Source organism: Pseudorasbora parva, chromosome 5 (assembly GCF_024679245.1).
Source record: "Pseudorasbora parva isolate DD20220531a chromosome 5, ASM2467924v1, whole genome shotgun sequence".
Taxonomy (NCBI): domain Eukaryota; kingdom Metazoa; phylum Chordata; class Actinopteri; order Cypriniformes; family Gobionidae; genus Pseudorasbora; species Pseudorasbora parva.
The window spans coordinates 4327454-4346626 of NC_090176.1; the positions used below are offsets into that span (position 1 = coordinate 4327454).

General features: G+C 42.1%; 1 protein-coding gene and 30 non-coding genes across 31 annotated transcripts; 30 read left to right on the plus strand and 1 right to left on the minus strand.

Moving 5' to 3' along the window:
- Nucleotides 1-13: 13 nt before the first annotated feature.
- On the plus strand, nucleotides 14-86 carry trnav-cac (transfer RNA valine (anticodon CAC)). The gene has a single exon. It is a non-coding gene; the product is annotated as a tRNA-Val (tRNA).
- A 232-nt stretch (nucleotides 87-318) lies between these two features.
- On the plus strand, nucleotides 319-391 carry trnav-uac (transfer RNA valine (anticodon UAC)). The gene has a single exon. It is a non-coding gene; the product is annotated as a tRNA-Val (tRNA).
- Nucleotides 392-827: 436 nt separating this feature from the next.
- trnav-cac (transfer RNA valine (anticodon CAC)) lies at nucleotides 828-900 on the plus strand. The gene has a single exon. It is a non-coding gene; the product is annotated as a tRNA-Val (tRNA).
- Nucleotides 901-1139: 239 nt separating this feature from the next.
- Nucleotides 1140-1212, plus strand: trnav-aac (transfer RNA valine (anticodon AAC)). The gene has a single exon. It is a non-coding gene; the product is annotated as a tRNA-Val (tRNA).
- A 121-nt stretch (nucleotides 1213-1333) lies between these two features.
- On the plus strand, nucleotides 1334-1406 carry trnav-cac (transfer RNA valine (anticodon CAC)). The gene has a single exon. It is a non-coding gene; the product is annotated as a tRNA-Val (tRNA).
- Nucleotides 1407-1638: 232 nt separating this feature from the next.
- trnav-uac (transfer RNA valine (anticodon UAC)) lies at nucleotides 1639-1711 on the plus strand. The gene has a single exon. It is a non-coding gene; the product is annotated as a tRNA-Val (tRNA).
- Nucleotides 1712-1951: 240 nt separating this feature from the next.
- trnav-aac (transfer RNA valine (anticodon AAC)) lies at nucleotides 1952-2024 on the plus strand. Its single transcript has one exon. It is a non-coding gene; the product is annotated as a tRNA-Val (tRNA).
- A 123-nt stretch (nucleotides 2025-2147) lies between these two features.
- trnav-cac (transfer RNA valine (anticodon CAC)) lies at nucleotides 2148-2220 on the plus strand. Its single transcript has one exon. It is a non-coding gene; the product is annotated as a tRNA-Val (tRNA).
- A 239-nt stretch (nucleotides 2221-2459) lies between these two features.
- On the plus strand, nucleotides 2460-2532 carry trnav-aac (transfer RNA valine (anticodon AAC)). Its single transcript has one exon. It is a non-coding gene; the product is annotated as a tRNA-Val (tRNA).
- Nucleotides 2533-2653: 121 nt separating this feature from the next.
- Nucleotides 2654-2726, plus strand: trnav-cac (transfer RNA valine (anticodon CAC)). Its single transcript has one exon. It is a non-coding gene; the product is annotated as a tRNA-Val (tRNA).
- A 232-nt stretch (nucleotides 2727-2958) lies between these two features.
- trnav-uac (transfer RNA valine (anticodon UAC)) lies at nucleotides 2959-3031 on the plus strand. The gene has a single exon. It is a non-coding gene; the product is annotated as a tRNA-Val (tRNA).
- Nucleotides 3032-3467: 436 nt separating this feature from the next.
- Nucleotides 3468-3540, plus strand: trnav-cac (transfer RNA valine (anticodon CAC)). Its single transcript has one exon. It is a non-coding gene; the product is annotated as a tRNA-Val (tRNA).
- A 433-nt stretch (nucleotides 3541-3973) lies between these two features.
- Nucleotides 3974-4046, plus strand: trnav-cac (transfer RNA valine (anticodon CAC)). The gene has a single exon. It is a non-coding gene; the product is annotated as a tRNA-Val (tRNA).
- A 232-nt stretch (nucleotides 4047-4278) lies between these two features.
- Nucleotides 4279-4351, plus strand: trnav-uac (transfer RNA valine (anticodon UAC)). The gene has a single exon. It is a non-coding gene; the product is annotated as a tRNA-Val (tRNA).
- Nucleotides 4352-4787: 436 nt separating this feature from the next.
- On the plus strand, nucleotides 4788-4860 carry trnav-cac (transfer RNA valine (anticodon CAC)). The gene has a single exon. It is a non-coding gene; the product is annotated as a tRNA-Val (tRNA).
- Nucleotides 4861-5292: 432 nt separating this feature from the next.
- Nucleotides 5293-5365, plus strand: trnav-cac (transfer RNA valine (anticodon CAC)). The gene has a single exon. It is a non-coding gene; the product is annotated as a tRNA-Val (tRNA).
- A 232-nt stretch (nucleotides 5366-5597) lies between these two features.
- Nucleotides 5598-5670, plus strand: trnav-uac (transfer RNA valine (anticodon UAC)). Its single transcript has one exon. It is a non-coding gene; the product is annotated as a tRNA-Val (tRNA).
- Nucleotides 5671-5910: 240 nt separating this feature from the next.
- trnav-aac (transfer RNA valine (anticodon AAC)) lies at nucleotides 5911-5983 on the plus strand. Its single transcript has one exon. It is a non-coding gene; the product is annotated as a tRNA-Val (tRNA).
- Nucleotides 5984-6106: 123 nt separating this feature from the next.
- On the plus strand, nucleotides 6107-6179 carry trnav-cac (transfer RNA valine (anticodon CAC)). Its single transcript has one exon. It is a non-coding gene; the product is annotated as a tRNA-Val (tRNA).
- A 239-nt stretch (nucleotides 6180-6418) lies between these two features.
- Nucleotides 6419-6491, plus strand: trnav-aac (transfer RNA valine (anticodon AAC)). Its single transcript has one exon. It is a non-coding gene; the product is annotated as a tRNA-Val (tRNA).
- A 935-nt stretch (nucleotides 6492-7426) lies between these two features.
- On the plus strand, nucleotides 7427-7499 carry trnav-cac (transfer RNA valine (anticodon CAC)). The gene has a single exon. It is a non-coding gene; the product is annotated as a tRNA-Val (tRNA).
- A 433-nt stretch (nucleotides 7500-7932) lies between these two features.
- On the plus strand, nucleotides 7933-8005 carry trnav-cac (transfer RNA valine (anticodon CAC)). Its single transcript has one exon. It is a non-coding gene; the product is annotated as a tRNA-Val (tRNA).
- A 232-nt stretch (nucleotides 8006-8237) lies between these two features.
- On the plus strand, nucleotides 8238-8310 carry trnav-uac (transfer RNA valine (anticodon UAC)). Its single transcript has one exon. It is a non-coding gene; the product is annotated as a tRNA-Val (tRNA).
- A 240-nt stretch (nucleotides 8311-8550) lies between these two features.
- On the plus strand, nucleotides 8551-8623 carry trnav-aac (transfer RNA valine (anticodon AAC)). Its single transcript has one exon. It is a non-coding gene; the product is annotated as a tRNA-Val (tRNA).
- Nucleotides 8624-9364: 741 nt separating this feature from the next.
- trnav-aac (transfer RNA valine (anticodon AAC)) lies at nucleotides 9365-9437 on the plus strand. Its single transcript has one exon. It is a non-coding gene; the product is annotated as a tRNA-Val (tRNA).
- A 123-nt stretch (nucleotides 9438-9560) lies between these two features.
- trnav-cac (transfer RNA valine (anticodon CAC)) lies at nucleotides 9561-9633 on the plus strand. The gene has a single exon. It is a non-coding gene; the product is annotated as a tRNA-Val (tRNA).
- A 738-nt stretch (nucleotides 9634-10371) lies between these two features.
- trnav-uac (transfer RNA valine (anticodon UAC)) lies at nucleotides 10372-10444 on the plus strand. The gene has a single exon. It is a non-coding gene; the product is annotated as a tRNA-Val (tRNA).
- Nucleotides 10445-10684: 240 nt separating this feature from the next.
- trnav-aac (transfer RNA valine (anticodon AAC)) lies at nucleotides 10685-10757 on the plus strand. Its single transcript has one exon. It is a non-coding gene; the product is annotated as a tRNA-Val (tRNA).
- A 121-nt stretch (nucleotides 10758-10878) lies between these two features.
- On the plus strand, nucleotides 10879-10951 carry trnav-cac (transfer RNA valine (anticodon CAC)). The gene has a single exon. It is a non-coding gene; the product is annotated as a tRNA-Val (tRNA).
- A 232-nt stretch (nucleotides 10952-11183) lies between these two features.
- On the plus strand, nucleotides 11184-11256 carry trnav-uac (transfer RNA valine (anticodon UAC)). The gene has a single exon. It is a non-coding gene; the product is annotated as a tRNA-Val (tRNA).
- Nucleotides 11257-12743: 1487 nt separating this feature from the next.
- Nucleotides 12744-18521, minus strand: LOC137074963 (uncharacterized). Its single transcript, XM_067443069.1, has 6 exons — nucleotides 17573-18521; nucleotides 17374-17478; nucleotides 16003-17236; nucleotides 14780-15863; nucleotides 14595-14667; nucleotides 12744-14488 (listed from the first exon to the last, which is right to left on the minus strand). Exons 3-6 carry the CDS (start codon nucleotides 16998-17000, stop codon nucleotides 13431-13433), a joined length of 3213 nt encoding a protein of 1070 aa, XP_067299170.1. The 5' UTR covers nucleotides 17001-17236; nucleotides 17374-17478; nucleotides 17573-18521; the 3' UTR covers nucleotides 12744-13430.
- Nucleotides 18522-19173: the final 652 nt, after the last annotated feature.

The window sequence follows — 19173 nt, forward strand, 5'->3', positions numbered from 1 at the left end:
TTCCTGAAGACAGGTTTCCATAGTGTAGTGGTAATCACGTTCGCCTCACACGCGAAAGGTCCCCAGTTCGAAACTGGGTGGAAACAACTTGAGCAATTTTTACTATATGTGCTGAAATGGCTCTAAGGTAAGTGGATATCCAGCTACAAAGGCTAAAAGCTATTTGAAGGCAATCATACTAAGGATCTCAAGCCAGACTCCAATGGTGAATTATCTCTGTTCTGTTGTTTGTGGAATCTACACAGACTGACACTCTGCTTGCGGTGCAGATTATGGGATGAACCTGTCTTGGAAAAAGGCCACTAAACTCACTGTGAGGTTTCTGTAGTGTAGTGGTTATCACGTTCGCTTTACACGCGAAAGGTCCCCAGTTCGAAACTGGGCAGAAACAAATTGAGTGTTTTTTAACTAAACATGCTGAAATGGATCTCCGGCAAGCGCATTTCCACACTACAAAGGCTCCAATTTCAAGCTAGTTGAAGGCAATCGTGCTAAGGATCTCAAGACAGACTACCAAGCCCAATGAGCACTTTCCTGTTGCTTGTGGAATTTACACAGACCAACACTCTGATTGCAGGGCAGATTATGGGATGAACCTGTCTTGGAAAAAGGCAATTAAGCTCACCATGAGGTTTCTGTAGTGTAGTGGTTATCACGTTTGCCTAACACGCGAAAGGTCCTCGGTTCGAAACCGAGCAGAAACAGCGGTCAGCTTTTGACAGAAAGTATAGATTGTTTGCGACGCTAAGAGTATTTAGCTCTCTTTTACATTATACGTTTTTTAAAATTCGTGATTCGCAAGACTTCCTTATGCTACCTCAAGACAGGTTTCCATAGTGTAGTGGTTATCACGTTCGCCTCACACGCGAAAGGTCCCCAGTTCGAAACTGGGTGGAAACATCTTGAGTAATTTTTACTATATGTGCTGAAATGGCTCTCAGGTTAGTGGATTTCCATGCTACAAAGGCTGTAATTTCAAGCTATTTGGAGGCAATCATACTAAGGACCTCAAGTCAGACTACCATGATGAATTAGCTCTGTCCTGTTGTTTGTGGAATCTACACAGACTGACACTCTGCTTGCAGTGCATATTATTGGATGAACCTGTCTTGGAAAAAGACCACTCAACCCAAAGTGAAGTTTCTGTAGTGTAGTGGTTATCACGTTCGCCTAACACGCGAAAGGTCCTCGGTTCGAAACCGAGCAGAAACAGCGACCAACTTTTGACAGAAAGTATGAATTGTTTGCAACGCCAAGAGTATCTATCTCCCTTTTACATTATACACATTTTAATTTGTGAGTCTGAAGATTTTCTTCTGCTTCCTGAAGACAGGTTTCCATAGTGTAGTGGTTATCACGTTCGCCTCACACGCGAAAGGTCCCCAGTTCGAAACTGGGTGGAAACAACTTGAGCAATTTTTACTATATGTGCTGAAATGGCTCTAAGGTAAGTGGATATCCAGCTACAAAGGCTAAAAGCTATTTGAAGGCAATCATACTAAGGATCTCAAGCCAGACTCCAATGGTGAATTATCTCTGTTCTGTTGTTTGTGGAATCTACACAGACTGACACTCTGCTTGCGGTGCAGATTATGGGATTAACCTGTCTTGGAAAAAGGCCACTAAACTCACTGTGAGGTTTCTGTAGTGTAGTGGTTATCACGTTCGCTTTACACGCGAAAGGTCCCCAGTTCGAAACTGGGCAGAAACAAATTGAGTGTTTTTTAACTAAACATGCTGAAATGGATCTCCGGCAAGCGCATTTCCACACTACAAAGGCTCCAATTTCAAGCTAGTTGAAGGCAATCGTGCTAAGGATCTCAAGACAGACTACCAAGCCCAATGAGCACTTTCCTGTTGCTTGTGGAATTTACACAGACCAACACTCTGATTGCAGGGCAGATTATGGGATGAACCTGTCTTGGAAAAAGGCAATTAAGCTCACCATGAGGTTTCTGTAGTGTAGTGGTTATCACGTTCGCCTAACACGCGAAAGGTCCTCGGTTCGAAACCGAGCAGAAACAGCGGTCAGCTTTTGACAGAAAGTATAGATTGTTTGCGACGCTAAGAGTATTTAGCTCTCTTTTACATTATACGTTTTTTAAAATTCGTGATTCGCAAGACTTCCTTATGCTACCTCAAGACAGGTTTCCATAGTGTAGTGGTTATCACGTTCGCCTCACACGCGAAAGGTCCCCAGTTCGAAACTGGGTGGAAACATCTTGAGTAATTTTTACTATATGTGCTGAAATGGCTCTCAGGTTAGTGGATTTCCATGCTACAAAGGCTGTAATTTCAAGCTATTTGGAGGCAATCATACAAAGGACCTCAAGTCAGACTGCCATGATGAATTAGCTCTGTCCTGTTGTTTGTGGAATCTACACAGACTGACACTCTGCTTGCAGTGCATATTATTGGATGAACCTGTCTTGGAAAAAGACCACTCAACCCAAAGTGAAGTTTCTGTAGTGTAGTGGTTATCACGTTCGCCTAACACGCGAAAGGTCCTCGGTTCGAAACCGAGCAGAAACAGCGACCAACTTTTGACAGAAAGTATGAATTGTTTGCAACGCCAAGAGTATCTATCTCCCTTTTAAATTATACACATTTTAATTTGTGAGTCTGAAGATTTTCTTCTGCTTCCTGAAGACAGGTTTCCATAGTGTAGTGGTAATCACGTTCGCCTCACACGCGAAAGGTCCCCAGTTCGAAACTGGGTGGAAACAACTTGAGCAATTTTTACTATATGTGCTGAAATGGCTCTAAGGTAAGTGGATATCCAGCTACAAAGGCTAAAAGCTATTTGAAGGCAATCATACTAAGGATCTCAAGCCAGACTCCAATGGTGAATTATCTCTGTTCTGTTGTTTGTGGAATCTACACAGACTGACACTCTGCTTGCGGTGCAGATTATGGGATGAACCTGTCTTGGAAAAAGGCCACTAAACTCACTGTGAGGTTTCTGTAGTGTAGTGGTTATCACGTTCGCTTTACACGCGAAAGGTCCCCAGTTCGAAACTGGGCAGAAACAAATTGAGTGTTTTTTAACTAAACATGCTGAAATGGATCTCCGGCAAGCGCATTTCCACACTACAAAGGCTCCAATTTCAAGCTAGTTGAAGGCAATCGTGCTAAGGATCTCAAGACAGACTACCAAGCCCAATGAACACTTTCCTGTTGCTTGTGGAATTTACACAGACCAACACTCTGATTGCAGGGCAGATTATGGGATGAACCTGTCTTGGAAAAAGGCAATTAAGCTCACCATGAGGTTTCTGTAGTGTAGTGGTTATCACGTTTGCCTAACACGCGAAAGGTCCTCGGTTCGAAACCGAGCAGAAACAGCGGTCAGCTTTTGACAGAAAGTATAGATTGTTTGCGACGCTAAGAGTATTTAGCTCTCTTTTACATTATACGTTTTTTAAAATTCGTGATTCGCAAGACTTCCTTATGCTACCTCAAGACAGGTTTCCATAGTGTAGTGGTTATCACGTTCGCCTCACACGCGAAAGGTCCCCAGTTCGAAACTGGGTGGAAACATCTTGAGTAATTTTTACTATATGTGCTGAAATGGCTCTCAGGTTAGTGGATTTCCATGCTACAAAGGCTGTAATTTCAAGCTATTTGGAGGCAATCATACTAAGGACCTCAAGTCAGACTACCATGATGAATTAGCTCTGTCCTGTTGTTTGTGGAATCTACACAGACTGACACTCTGCTTGCAGTGCATATTATTGGATGAACCTGTCTTGGAAAAAGACCACTCAACCCAAAGTGAAGTTTCTGTAGTGTAGTGGTTATCATGTTCGCCTAACACGCGAAAGGTCCTCGGTTCGAAACCGAGCAGAAACAGCGACCAACTTTTGACAGAAAGTATGAATTGTTTGCAACGCCAAGAGTATCTATCTCCCTTTTACATTATACACATTTTAATTTGTGAGTCTGAAGATTTTCTTCTGCTTCCTGAAGACAGGTTTCCATAGTGTAGTGGTTATCACGTTCGCCTCACACGCGAAAGGTCCCCAGTTCGAAACTGGGTGGAAACAACTTGAGCAATTTTTACTATATGTGCTGAAATGGCTCTAAGGTAAGTGGATATCCAGCTACAAAGGCTAAAAGCTATTTGAAGGCAATCATACTAAGGATCTCAAGCCAGACTCCAATGGTGAATTATCTCTGTTCTGTTGTTTGTGGAATCTACACAGACTGACACTCTGCTTGCGGTGCAGATTATGGGATGAACCTGTCTTGGAAAAAGGCCACTAAACTCACTGTGAGGTTTCTGTAGTGTAGTGGTTATCACGTTCGCTTTACACGCGAAAGGTCCCCAGTTCGAAACTGGGCAGAAACAAATTGAGTGTTTTTTAACTAAACATGCTGAAATGGATCTCCGGCAAGCGCATTTCCACACTACAAAGGCTCCAATTTCAAGCTAGTTGAAGGCAATCGTGCTAAGGATCTCAAGACAGACTACCAAGCCCAATGAACACTTTCCTGTTGCTTGTGGAATTTACACAGACCAACACTCTGATTGCAGGGCAGATTATGGGATGAACCTGTCTTGGAAAAAGGCAATTAAGCTCACCATGAGGTTTCTGTAGTGTAGTGGTTATCACGTTTGCCTAACACGCGAAAGGTCCTCGGTTCGAAACCGAGCAGAAACAGCGGTCAGCTTTTGACAGAAAGTATAGATTGTTTGCGACGCTAAGAGTATTTAGCTCTCTTTTACATTATACGTTTTTTAAAATTCGTGATTCGCAAGACTTCCTTATGCTACCTCAAGACAGGTTTCCATAGTGTAGTGGTTATCACGTTCGCCTCACACGCGAAAGGTCCCCAGTTCGAAACTGGGTGGAAACATCTTGAGTAATTTTTACTATATGTGCTGAAATGGCTCTCAGGTTAGTGGATTTCCATGCTACAAAGGCTGTAATTTCAAGCTATTTGGAGGCAATCATACTAAGGACCTCAAGTCAGACTACCATGATGAATTAGCTCTGTCCTGTTGTTTGTGGAATCTACACAGACTGACACTCTGCTTGCAGTGCATATTATTGGATGAACCTGTCTTGGAAAAAGACCACTCAACCCAAAGTGAAGTTTCTGTAGTGTAGTGGTTATCATGTTCGCCTAACTTCGAAAGGTCCTCGGTTCGAAACCGAGCAGAAACAGCGACCAACTTTTGACAGAAAGTATGAATTGTTTGCAACGCCAAGAGTATCTATCTCCCTTTTACATTATACACATTTTAATTTGTGAGTCTGAAGATTTTCTTCTGCTTCCTGAAGACAGGTTTCCATAGTGTAGTGGTTATCACGTTCGCCTCACACGCGAAAGGTCCCCAGTTCGAAACTGGGTGGAAACAACTTGAGCAATTTTTACTATATGTGCTGAAATGGCTCTAAGGTAAGTGGATATCCAGCTACAAAGGCTAAAAGCTATTTGAAGGCAATCATACTAAGGATCTCAAGCCAGACTCCAATGGTGAATTATCTCTGTTCTGTTGTTTGTGGAATCTACACAGACTGACACTCTGCTTGCGGTGCAGATTATGGGATTAACCTGTCTTGGAAAAAGGCCACTAAACTCACTGTGAGGTTTCTGTAGTGTAGTGGTTATCACGTTCGCTTTACACGCGAAAGGTCCCCAGTTCGAAACTGGGCAGAAACAAATTGAGTGTTTTTTAACTAAACATGCTGAAATGGATCTCCGGCAAGCGCATTTCCACACTACAAAGGCTCCAATTTCAAGCTAGTTGAAGGCAATCGTGCTAAGGATCTCAAGACAGACTACCAAGCCCAATGAGCACTTTCCTGTTGCTTGTGGAATTTACACAGACCAACACTCTGATTGCAGGGCAGATTATGGGATGAACCTGTCTTGGAAAAAGGCAATTAAGCTCACCATGAGGTTTCTGTAGTGTAGTGGTTATCACGTTCGCCTAACACGCGAAAGGTCCTCGGTTCGAAACCGAGCAGAAACAGCGGTCAGCTTTTGACAGAAAGTATAGATTGTTTGCGACGCTAAGAGTATTTAGCTCTCTTTTACATTATACGTTTTTTAAAATTCGTGATTCGCAAGACTTCCTTATGCTACCTCAAGACAGGTTTCCATAGTGTAGTGGTTATCACGTTCGCCTCACACGCGAAAGGTCCCCAGTTCGAAACTGGGTGGAAACATCTTGAGTAATTTTTACTATATGTGCTGAAATGGCTCTCAGGTTAGTGGATTTCCATGCTACAAAGGCTGTAATTTCAAGCTATTTGGAGGCAATCATACAAAGGACCTCAAGTCAGACTGCCATGATGAATTAGCTCTGTCCTGTTGTTTGTGGAATCTACACAGACTGACACTCTGCTTGCAGTGCATATTATTGGATGAACCTGTCTTGGAAAAAGACCACTCAACCCAAAGTGAAGTTTCTGTAGTGTAGTGGTTATCACGTTCGCCTAACACGCGAAAGGTCCTCGGTTCGAAACCGAGCAGAAACAGCGACCAACTTTTGACAGAAAGTATGAATTGTTTGCAACGCCAAGAGTATCTATCTCCCTTTTACGTTATACACATTTTAATTTGTGAGTCTGAAGATTTTCTTCTGCTTCCTGAAGACAGGTTTCCATAGTGTAGTGGTTATCACATTCGCCTCACACGCGAAAGGTCCCCAGTTCGAAACTGGGTGGAAACAACTTGAGCAATTTTTACTATATGTGCTGAAATGGCTCTAAGGTAAGCGGATATCCAGCTACAAAGGCTAAAAGCTATTTGAAGGCAATCATACTAAGGATCTCAAGCCAGACTCCAATGGTGAATTATCTCTGTTCTGTTGTTTGTGGAATCTACACAGACTGACACTCTGCTTGCGGTGCAGATTATGGGATGAACCTGTCTTGGAAAAAGGCCACTAAACTCACTGTGAGGATTCTCTAGTGTAGTGGTTATCACGTTCGCTTTACACGCGAAAGGTCCCCAGTTCGAAACTGAGCAGAAACAAATTGAGTGTTTTTGAACTAAACATGCTGAAATGGATCTCCGGCAAGCGCATTTCCACACTACAAAGGCTCCAATTTCAAGCTAGTTGAAGGCAATCGTGCTAAGGATCTCAAGACAGACTACCAAGCCCAATGAGCACTTTCCTGTTGCTTGTGGAATTTACACAGACCAACACTCTGATTGCAGGGCAGATTATGGGATGAACCTGTCTTGGAAAAAGGCAATTAAGCTCACCATGAGGTTTCTGTGGTGTAGTGGTTATCACGTTCGCCTAACACGCGAAAGGTCCTCGGTTTGAAACCGAGCAGAAACAGCGGTCAGCTTTTGACAGAAAGTATAGATTGTTTGCGACGCTAAGAGTATTTAGCTCTCTTTTACATTATACGTTTTTTAAAATTCGTGATTCGCAAGACTTCCTTATGCTACCTCAAGACAGGTTTCCATAGTGTAGTGGTTATCACGTTCGCCTCACACGCGAAAGGTCCCCAGTTCGAAACTGGGTGGAAACATCTTGAGTAATTTTTACTATATGTGCTGAAATGGCTCTCAAGTTGGTGGATTTCCATGCTACAAAGGCTGTAATTTCAAGCTATTTGGAGGCAATCATACTAAGGACCTCAAGTCAGACTACCATGATGAATTAGCTCTGTCCTGTTGTTTGTGGAATCTACACAGACTGACACTCTGCTTGCAGTGCATATTATTGGATGAACCTGTCTTGGAAAAAGACCACTCAACCCAAAGTGAAGTTTCTGTAGTGTAGTGGTTATCACGTTCGCCTAACACGCGAAAGGTCTTCGGTTCGAAACCGAGCAGAAACAACGACCAACTTTTGACAGAAAGTATGAATTGTTTGCAACGCCAAGAGTATCTATCTCCCTTTTACATTATACACATTTTAATTTGTGAGTCTGAAGATTTTCTTCTGCTTCCTGAAGACAGGTTTCCATAGTGTAGTGGTTATCACGTTCGCCTCACACGCGAAAGGTCCCCAGTTCGAAACTGGGTGGAAACAACTTGAGCAATTTTTACTATATGTGCTGAAATGGCTCTAAGGTAAGTGGATATCCAGCTACAAAGGCTAAAAGCTATTTGAAGGCAATCATACTAAGGATCTCAAGCCAGACTCCAATGGTGAATTATCTCTGTTCTGTTGTTTGTGGAATCTACACAGACTGACACTCTGCTTGCGGTGCAGATTATGGGATGAACCTGTCTTGGAAAAAGGCCACTAAACTCACTGTGAGGTTTCTGTAGTGTAGTGGTTATCACGTTCGCTTTACACGCGAAAGGTCCCCAGTTCGAAACTGGGCAGAAACAAATTGAGTGTTTTTTAACTAAACATGCTGAAATGGATCTCCGGCAAGCGCATTTCCACACTACAAAGGCTCCAATTTCAAGCTAGTTGAAGGCAATCGTGCTAAGGATCTCAAGACAGACTACCAAGCCCAATGAGCACTTTCCTGTTGCTTGTGGAATTTACACAGACCAACACTCTGATTGCAGGGCAGATTATGGGATGAACCTGTCTTGGAAAAAGGCAATTAAGCTCACCATGAGGTTTCTGTAGTGTAGTGGTTATCACGTTCGCCTAACACGCGAAAGGTCCTCGGTTCGAAACCGAGCAGAAACAGCGGTCAGCTTTTGACAGAAAGTATAGATTGTTTGCGACGCTAAGAGTATTTAGCTCTCTTTTACATTATACGTTTTTTAAAATTCGTGATTCGCAAGACTTCCTTATGCTACCTCAAGACAGGTTTCCATAGTGTAGTGGTTATCACGTTCACCTCACACGCGAAAGGTCCCCAGTTCGAAACTGGGTGGAAACAACTTGAGCAATTTTTACTATATGTGCTGAAATGGCTCTAAGGTAAGTGGATATCCAGCTACAAAGGCTAAAAGCTATTTGAAGGCAATCATACTAAGGATCTCAAGCCAGACTCCAATGGTGAATTATCTCTGTTCTGTTGTTTGTGGAATCTACACAGACTGACACTCTGCTTGCGGTGCAGATTATGGGATGAACCTGTCTTGGAAAAAGGCCACTAAACTCACTGTGAGGTTTCTCTAGTGTAGTGGTTATCACGTTCGCTTTACACGCGAAAGGTCCCCAGTTCGAAACTGAGCAGAAACAAATTGAGTGTTTTTTAACTAAACATGCTGAAATGGATCTCCGGCAAGCGCATTTCCACACTACAAAGGCTCCAATTTCAAGCTAGTTGAAGGCAATCGTGCTAAGGACCTCAAGACAGACTACCAAGCCCAATGAGCACTTTCCTGTTGCTTGTGGAATTTACACAGACCAACACTCTGATTGCAGGGCAGATTATGGGATGAACCTGTCTTGGAAAAAGGCAATTAAGCTCACCATGAGGTTTCTGTAGTGTAGTGGTTATCACGTTCGCCTAACACGCGAAAGGTCCTCGGTTCGAAACCGAGCAGAAACAGCGGTCAGCTTTTGACAGAAAGTATAGATTGTTTGCGACGCTAAGAGTATTTAGCTCTCTTTTACATTATACGTTTTTTAAAATTCGTGATTCGCAAGACTTCCTTATGCTACCTCAAGACAGGTTTCCATAGTGTAGTGGTTATCACGTTCGCCTCACACGCGAAAGGTCCCCAGTTCGAAACTGGGTGGAAACATCTTGAGTAATTTTTACTATATGTGCTGAAATGGCTCTCAGGTTAGTGGATTTCCATGCTACAAAGGCTGTAATTTCAAGCTATTTGGAGGCAATCATACAAAGGACCTCAAGTCAGACTGCCATGATGAATTAGCTCTGTCCTGTTGTTTGTGGAATCTACACAGACTGACACTCTGCTTGCAGTGCATATTATTGGATGAACCTGTCTTGGAAAAAGACCACTCAACCCAAAGTGAAGTTTCTGTAGTGTAGTGGTTATCATGTTCGCCTAACACGCGAAAGGTCCTCGGTTCGAAACCGAGCAGAAACAGCGACCAACTTTTGACAGAAAGTATGAATTGTTTGCAACGCCAAGAGTATCTATCTCCCTTTTACGTTATACACATTTTAATTTGTGAGTCTGAAGATTTTCTTCTGCTTCCTGAAGACAGGTTTCCATAGTGTAGTGGTTATCATGTTCGCCTCACACGCGAAAGGTCCCCAGTTCGAAACTGGGTGGAAACAACTTGAGCAATTTTTACTATATGTGCTGAAATGGCTCTAAGGTAAGTGGATATCCAGCTACAAAGGCTAAAAGCTATTTGAAGGCAATCATACTAAGGATCTCAAGCCAGACTCCAATGGTGAATTATCTCTGTTCTGTTGTTTGTGGAATCTACACAGACTGACACTCTGCTTGCGGTGCAGATTATGGGATGAACCTGTCTTGGAAAAAGGCCACTAAACTCACTGTGAGGTTTCTCTAGTGTAGTGGTTATCACGTTCGCTTTACACGCGAAAGGTCCCCAGTTCGAAACTGGGCAGAAACAAATTGAGTGTTTTTTAACTAAACATGCTGAAATGGATCTCCGGCAAGCGCATTTCCACACTACAAAGGCTCCAATTTCAAGCTAGTTGAAGGCAATCGTGCTAAGGATCTCAAGACAGACTACCAAGCCCAATGAGCACTTTCCTGTTGCTTGTGGAATTTACACAGACCAACACTCTGATTGCAGGGCAGATTATGGGATGAACCTGTCTTGGAAAAAGGCAATTATGCTCACCATGAGGTTTCTGTAGTGTAGTGGTTATCACGTTCGCCTAACACGCGAAAGGTCCTCGGTTCGAAACCGAGCAGAAACAGCGACCAACTTTTGACAGAAAGTATGAATTGTTTGCAACGCCAAGAGTATCTATCTCCCTTTTACATTATACACATTTTAATTTGTGAGTCTGAAGATTTTCTTCTGCTTCCTGAAGACAGGTTTCCATAGTGTAGTGGTTATCACGTTCGCCTCACACGCGAAAGGTCCCCAGTTCGAAACTGGGTGGAAACATCTTGAGCAATTTTTACTATATGTGCTGAAATGGCTCTAAGGTAAGTGGATATCGAGCTACAAAGGCTAAAAGCTATTTGAAGGCAATCATACTAAGGATCTCAAGCCAGACTCCAATGGTGAATTATCTCTGTTCTGTTGTGTCTGGAATCTACACAGACTGACACTCTGCTTGCGGTGCAGATTATGGGATGAACCTGTCTTGGAAAAAGGCCACTAAACTCACTGTGAGGTTTCTCTAGTGTAGTGGTTATCACGTTCGCTTTACACGCGAAAGGTCCCCAGTTCGAAACTGAGCAGAAACAAATTGAGTGTTTTTTAACTAAACATGCTGAAATGGATCTCCGGCAAGCGCATTTCCACACTACAAAGGCTCCAATTTCAAGCTAGTTGAAGGCAATCGTGCTAAGGATCTCAAGACAGACTACCAAGCCCAATGAGCACTTTCCTGTTGCTTGTGGAATTTACACAGACCAACACTCTGATTGCAGGGCAGATTATGGGATGAACCTGTCTTGGAAAAAGGCAATTAAGCTCACCATGAGGTTTATGTAGTGTAGTGGTTATCACGTTCGCCTAACACGCGTGGGCCAGTCGCGCGTAGGTGTAGAGCGCTGCTAGCCAATAGAAAGCGAGGAAAATCCAGAGAGGCGGGACAAAAATAGTGCATAAAATTGGAGGTTCGAATCCCGCCTCGACCACAAATAACATTACATGTATTTAAAGTTACTGTTCATATAGATTCGCGTAGCGTATGATAAACATACATAATCAAGTATTGAACAGTTATTATTCTTGTGTAAGGTCTGCATAAGTTTTAGTTACTAACATCTATAATAGTTCAGGTGTTGTCGTTAATATTTTAATAATTAAAATATGATTAATTAAAATGAAGACACCCTACAAAATATTTCACACACTTCACACAATAAATATATTTTGTGTGAAGTGTGAACAAAATTTATACTATAGTATATATAGTATATACATTTTATACATTATTTAAAAATTGCTAAAGAATGCACAACTGATATGTAGTTTAAATTAAATTTACTAAGTGCATTACTATAATTGTTTCTATAGTGTAATATTAACAATTATAGTAACATTATTTATAGTCTAATTGTTTTTAAGATAGATACAAAAATAAGAAGCTATAACAGATGTCTTTGTGTACGATGTGTATCATTATTTGAAAATATAAAACTATTTAAAATGATTAATATACAAATATGGAGTTGTGTTATAGTAGTATATTTTTTTATTATGTGATTGTTTTTACATTTCTTTTTAATGTCCCTAAAATATCGTAAATCATATTAAACTAAGATTTACAAATATAAGTCATTTCCTAAGAGTTTTCTCTAAGGTGTCCAAAATTACATAGCCATTGGTAATTAATGTTTCACATATTTAAATATTTATATTTAAAATGAAAACACCACACAACATTCTTTTTATATATATTTAGTTTATTATATATTAATACTAGGATAATAGAGGATAAATATATATCACAGCATATTAAACAGACATTGTCAACATTTAGAACGAGTAAAATGAATTGCTAAAAGAGAACGTGAATTGAACATTTTTTTCTATAATAAAAATATAATAATAAACATGTTATAGCAAGTACTGAAAATATTGCAAATATCAGAATGTTTAAAACACAAGCAAGATCAAACAAATATTTACAAATGTATCTTTTTACACAAGATAAATAAGTTTAACATTCAAAAGAACAAAGCAAAATGTATGCATTCTACCACAACATTATGTAAATATTAATTGCACTATGTAGATAATGTGGGAAAAAAGACAATTGTATTGAATAAAAAAATAAATTAACACTGGGAATATCTTAACGTAACCAAAATAAATAATCAGTCTATGAAATCAAGTTACAGTTTAAACTGAACAAAGGTCTATGGAAGAATAAAAAAGAAACCACTTAGGCTACTTTTCAGTTGAACACAGATGATCCTACTGCCCATGTGCGTGTATACAGTACAGTTATAAATATGATTGTACCAAAAGTAATAAACTAATAAAATTTAAGAACAGTATAACAACATGCTTAATAAATATTATATGCAAACATTTCTTACAGGTGAGATACAAAGTATTTACAATTTCAAAAGATTAAAAGTAGTGCTTTCAATCATCTAAATAATCTGAGTTTTGAAAATGTTTTGAAACAATTGTAAACACATTTTCATTGATAAATAAACAAAAATGGCAAATGAATCAGTAAAAGTTAAGCAGAATTTTTTACATTTTACAATCCTTCAATCCTGGACCAACATGGCATTCTAAAATAAAAGAAAGAAGAAACCCCAGAAAGACAATAAGGCAAGAACAAACCAGTGGTTTCAGCATGTAACAGACATCCATAACAAACAAGATACACAGTTATATTTTTATAATACAACAATTACAATATGTACATATTCAAAGCCAGGAAACATGAGGGCAGTCACTTTCCCTTTTCTGCTGCCCATCTCTTCCTTTCAGCCTCATAAAAAGAAGACTGACAGAACTCTCCCCAAGTCATCTCGTGAGGCATCCCTTCTGTCCGATATAGGGAAAACACTTTGGCAGGACAATAGACATATTTCCCTGCCACACCAGGGAACCCAGTATGTGTGTGTGGACTCTCTGGACCTTGTTTGAGTGGCTTGTGACAGAACCTACAGAGGCGACCAGTGGGGTGCTGCTCCAAGGCCTTTCTCTTTCCCCGCTCCTCCATTACCTGTCTTGCCTCTGCAGAACGCTGCTTTACGGCCTCTAGCTCTCGGTTAAAAAAAGGCAATTCAGCAAAGTCAGCAAATGGCATTCGAGGATTGGTGAGGCCTTCCGCTGCATACAGCTGGTATACCTTTGTCGAGCAGTAAAAGTACTTCACGGTCCCAGACTGATAGAAGAAATGAATGGAGGAGCCATCACCAAGGTAACGTGACTTTGGCTGCCCACAAGCAAGACAGTTCCGTGTCCTCTTTGTGGCAGGCTGCTGTTGCAGTTGCTTTTGCTGCTGCTTCTCCACAAGCTCTTTCACCATTTCTTCAATCTCACCCTTAGTTAGCGGGGACTCCTGGGGCTTATTACTGGGTGGGTTCACTGGGGCAGGTTGGAGGGTTAACACTGGAACACTTACAGTTTCACTGCCTTCTGTAAGGTGATGCCACAGCTGCTGGGTTTCCAGGAGTTTCTCTGGACTGGTGTTCAGGGATGAACTTGTGTTTGTCATCTTGGCCAGGTGTTTCACATAACGGGAGATATGCTGTTTTGTGGTGGGGTGTAAAAGGCTATTGGGATCCCTGGAGGCAGCCTGCACAAGGGCAGCATACTCTGCATCCACCTGGATGAGGAGGTCTTTCTGCCCGTGGTACTTTACCAGAAGGCCATCAATGCAATCCCTCATGGGCTGTGTCCACCGAACATGGTCCAGGACAAAAAGTAGACCGCCTGCCTTGATGGAACCTGTGCGAGCAGCACGTGGAGAGGGAGTAAAGGGCAGTGGTGGTGTTATCTCATCTAAAGGAGAGTGGAAAATAAATCATTTTTACGTTTATCTCTCAAATAGCCGTAGTATTCATATAAATAAGGAATAATAAAGGGATGAGGATGGGAGTTAAATTACCTTTTACATTGGTGGGCTGTCCAGGCTGGATCATTGTTTTTGAGCCAAGAGGAGCCACACCAAAGATGTCATCCTGGAGCATAGGGTAATTAATTTTGGATAAAATCAGTGATTACATAGTTACATTTTGTGTTTTAGTGAGTGAGATTGACAGTGAAATTCCTATATACAACAGTCAAGTTTACCTGAGCAAAGTGTTCCTCCCTGACCTCCTCGGGTGGGTCATCAGGTGGGAAACTCTCACTGAGTGCAGACAGCTCTGAGGACTGACGCTCTCCCTCCCCTGCAACATGTACCTTTTGGGACTTGTGCTTGTCCCAGTCCAGGGGTACAGGACGACAACCAGGCTCCAGATACTGCAGTCCAAACCTTTCTCTGGTGTCTGTCTGTGAGACAAGTAAAGCAGGGTACTTGGCTTGACCCGTCACCACGTCTGAAAGCTTGTTTAGTTCCATGATCAGCACTGGATCAAAAACTGCAGGCAGCTTCACTTCAGGCTGCTTCAGGTCCACAAGGCGCTGGAAATTCCAACGAGCCACTCCAATCATGCCCTGCGCCTGGAAAAGTTCTGTGGATACCTGAGTGCCGGTGACCCATCTTGCCTGATGGAAATGGAACCCCTCCTGCTGAGAGGTGCCTCTCACAGGGATCCAAACCGGTACAGCTGCTGCCTCTCCCTTCACATGGTTCAGCTGGACCGTTCCACCATGCCTATAGAGGATCCCCTCCGCAACCTCTGGGTCACTCAGGCAGCCTCTGAGGATGTGGACTCTCTGAATCCTCCACACCTTCAACATTGATGGTTTGAACAGTGGCACACCATCAGGATCACATTCTAAAAAAAATCTTTGCAGAACGCTCTCCACTCTCTCCAGCAGCTCTGTGGGGTGTGGGACCCTGGTGCGGCAGTGCTCCCTGATGTGCTGCTTTGTTGGATTTGCAGGCACTATCCCACAGAAGACATACGCCTGCTTCAGTCTCTGTAGGTCCGTCTGGTCCACAACACTGAAAGCTGCTGACAGAAACTTACAGAAAGCACTGTGCAGTGGATGGTGCTCTGACACACACTCTCTGGAGAATCGCCGCATGCAGTGGAACAAGTCCAGCTTGATGTTGATGTCGCTGTTGTATTCTGCGCGGGAGGAACAGGTGTTGATTATATGCCCAGAGGTTGCCACAGTCACTATAGCCTCAGTGGTCGACCAAGAATCCCAAAGGAGGTGCTCCTGTGGCTCAGGGTTTGGGATCCTGAAGGCAGCACAGCAATCTCTGTTTTAAACACAAAGAGAAGTATATTTAAAATATTAAACATTAAAATACATATGATACATGTATTTGTTATACTATATTGTGTTTATGTTACACATATAATATAGGTGGGAAGTAAAATGTGATGGCTGGTTCTTACCTGTCAACCCACTGGTAGTTGGCTTTTGGCAGTCCAGCAAAAATGTAGCGACGAGACAGCCCCTCATACATTGGCTGCAGGGATTTGTCACTTTCAGACTGCAGCATCACCCAGGACAAGATCATCCAGTTTTCATTCATGACGGCATAGGATGACATAGTACCTGATGCAAGCACAACCTTCCGGGCCAGCTTGCGGGTATGGTCAGCCCTTAATACTTGTCCAAACGTGCCTTGGAGGAGCAGATTGAGTGTGCTCTCTTGCCTATGGTACTCCTGAATGAGGCAGTCAACCAAGTAGTGGGGTGAGACTGTTACTCCGCACCAGCCGACCACATCACTATACCCACCAAATGGAGCAGGAGTGTTTGTTGCTCTTAGTGCTCCTGTGATGGTCTGCTGACCATAAAGTCCACTGTCTCCATCCAGCACATTTTTAACAGTGGACAGGTAAGCCAGGTGTGCACGCTCATACCTGAGGTGGAGAGCCTCATTCAACTGATTAGCCATATCGTTGGGAGACTTTGCTGTGCGCCGCAACTCATCCATCACAGTCTTACATATGGCCTTCTTGTGGGTTAGAAAAGCTGGCAAAATGTTGCAGAAACGACTTGGCAGCATGTCCATCCATTGGGGTTTGTCTGCAAACCAGTACTTTTTACAAACTTTACAGCTGAGCCGAGAGGCAAGTATGTAGTATTGGCTGTTCGTACCAATAATGACACGGGGTCGTCCAACACCTGACGAGACAACGTGGGGATTCGGACAGCCGTACAGGCATGGCAGAGTGTAGTTGTTGCGGACTCTTTCCATAATGCTGTGCTCTGGTTTCCAAATGAAGAATGGATGAAGTTGAAAGTATTTTGGTGATGGGAGCTCATAGATAGCATCAATAAGCTCAGGCTGAGGTGGGTAACGCCACAAGGAGATCATGTTCATTGGATGTCTCACCGGTCTAGATCCTGGCCACAGTCCCAAGTCTTCCATTTCAGTTTTCATCCAGATTCTCTGCTGGTGAGAGCAGTGCCATCGGCTCACATCCTGGTCATAGCTTGGCAATGGTGGAACAGCATGCTTCTCCTCCAACTTAGTAGGGTACCCAGCAGAGGCTGCAGGCAGTGCTGTGGGAGGAGTAGAGGCACCAGGGAGTCCAGAGAAAGCCTCGCCAACAGCTGAAGGGGAACGTGAGGGAGGAGTAGAGGCTGTAGACTGTGCAGAGGTAACTGGGAGGAGGGCTACAGGACGACAAGGATGACATTAGTCATAGATGAGCATTACATTTGTTAAATATGTAAAATCTGTTTTAAATTTGATAAAATTATGTTACAAGTAAAAGTTATACAAGTAAAATTATGTTACATTAAGTCCTTACATTGACAGAACACGGTTTCTTGCCCTGGTCTCAAAGGTACTGTGGTCTTGATTGTAGATAACCCCAGTTTAAGCAACTCTGAAGGTACTGGCAAAGGAACCCTCACTGGAGTGAAGGGAATTGGGGAAAAAACATAACTCTGATCAGAAACAGGCATATCCTTACAGCAGTCGACATGTGTACACGTCCATGTACCAACCTGGCCGTGGAGAGGCAGTTGCACTATATTCTTTAGTCCGGTCTGGTTTTGTTGGTGTTGCTGGTGGTTTACGCCTCCCTAACACAGAAAAATGTAATTTAATTCTAATACCCTGTAGTTCTGTCCCTTAGTAAATGTGTTAATAAGTAGTAATGCAAATACATGCAAACCCATAGAACACTTGACTTCAGTACTATTTTTAGGGGAGAGCGGGGCACAACCTAACGCTTTTTGACTGTCTCAGTTTGTGTAAATCCACTTGGGGTTCAGAGTATTAACTGAGATGAAAAATGAATTTAATTAAGACATTTACTTTTGCTATAGTTAAATAAATGTTCAGTGAAATCTTCCAAAGATTTTTTTTTAATTTTGGTGCTTTTCTCTAAATAATGTTGATATGGCAACTAGTAAATACACTAAGTTTCGTCATCCTGGCATGTGTGGAAAGTGTTAAAACGTATGTGTTACAACTAACCCAGCGTTAGGTTGTGCCCTGCGCTCTACTAATATTAGGGGTGTGGTATGTTAGTGGGTCTACATTGCATGAGTAGTCTACAACTTCATGTATCAAATGGGATGCGCCATTCTAGTCCAAATTAAAAATATATTTGTACTTTTGCTGTACTTCTGCATTTTGGACATGTGTTTCTTTTACTCTGTAGAACATGTACATACCAAACCTTTAAGTATAGCATGCAAAACAAGAACTCTGTACTTACCCTCAACGATGAGATACAAATGCCTTCAATGTTAGTAGAACAATTGAACACAAGAATTAGAACAGGCCTGAACGTGGCCTAACCAACAAACAGCAAAAAATAAATGTAGAATAGATAATCCTGATTCATGTCAGAATTATCCTTAGTATGCAGCAGGAATAAGACCTTTGACCACTGGGACTCCAACAATGTCTGAACCTAAAAGCACAGTGAAGATAATTTAACTTTCAAGCATTAATAACATAAACAGACAAAATTACATATGTACACCTTTACTGTTAGTTTTTTAAGGCTTGTTTTGTCAAAACACTATACACACCTCACACAATCAACACACACAAGTAGCAGAACACCTCAGTTCTTTTGCAAAATGAAACAATAATTTAACGAAACCCAATTTTGACACTGTATGGTTCATACATTCTGATTCTGTTTGATTCATTTACACACTGCTGTTCTCAATCTTAAGCACTTGTAAAATTTACTTTTCTAATGATATAATCTGGGTTTGATATTTTTCAGAGATATTGTTTGAGTAAAGTATATGAATATATTGACCAAACAGTACACACAAGACCAGTACTGTCTATTGATGAAACAATTTATCTCTACCCCTCTCATACCCCTCTCTACCCTTTCATACCCCTCTCATACCCCTCTCTACCCCTTTCATACCCCTCTCATACCCCTCTCTACCCCTTTCATACCCCTCTCATACCCCTCTCATACCCCTCTCTACCCCTTTCATACCCCTCTCATACCCCTCTCTACCCCTTTCATACCCCTCTCTACCCCTCTCATACCCCTCTCTACCCCTCTCATACCCCTCTCATACCCCTCTCTACCCCTCTCATACCCCTCTCTACCCCTCTCATACCCCTC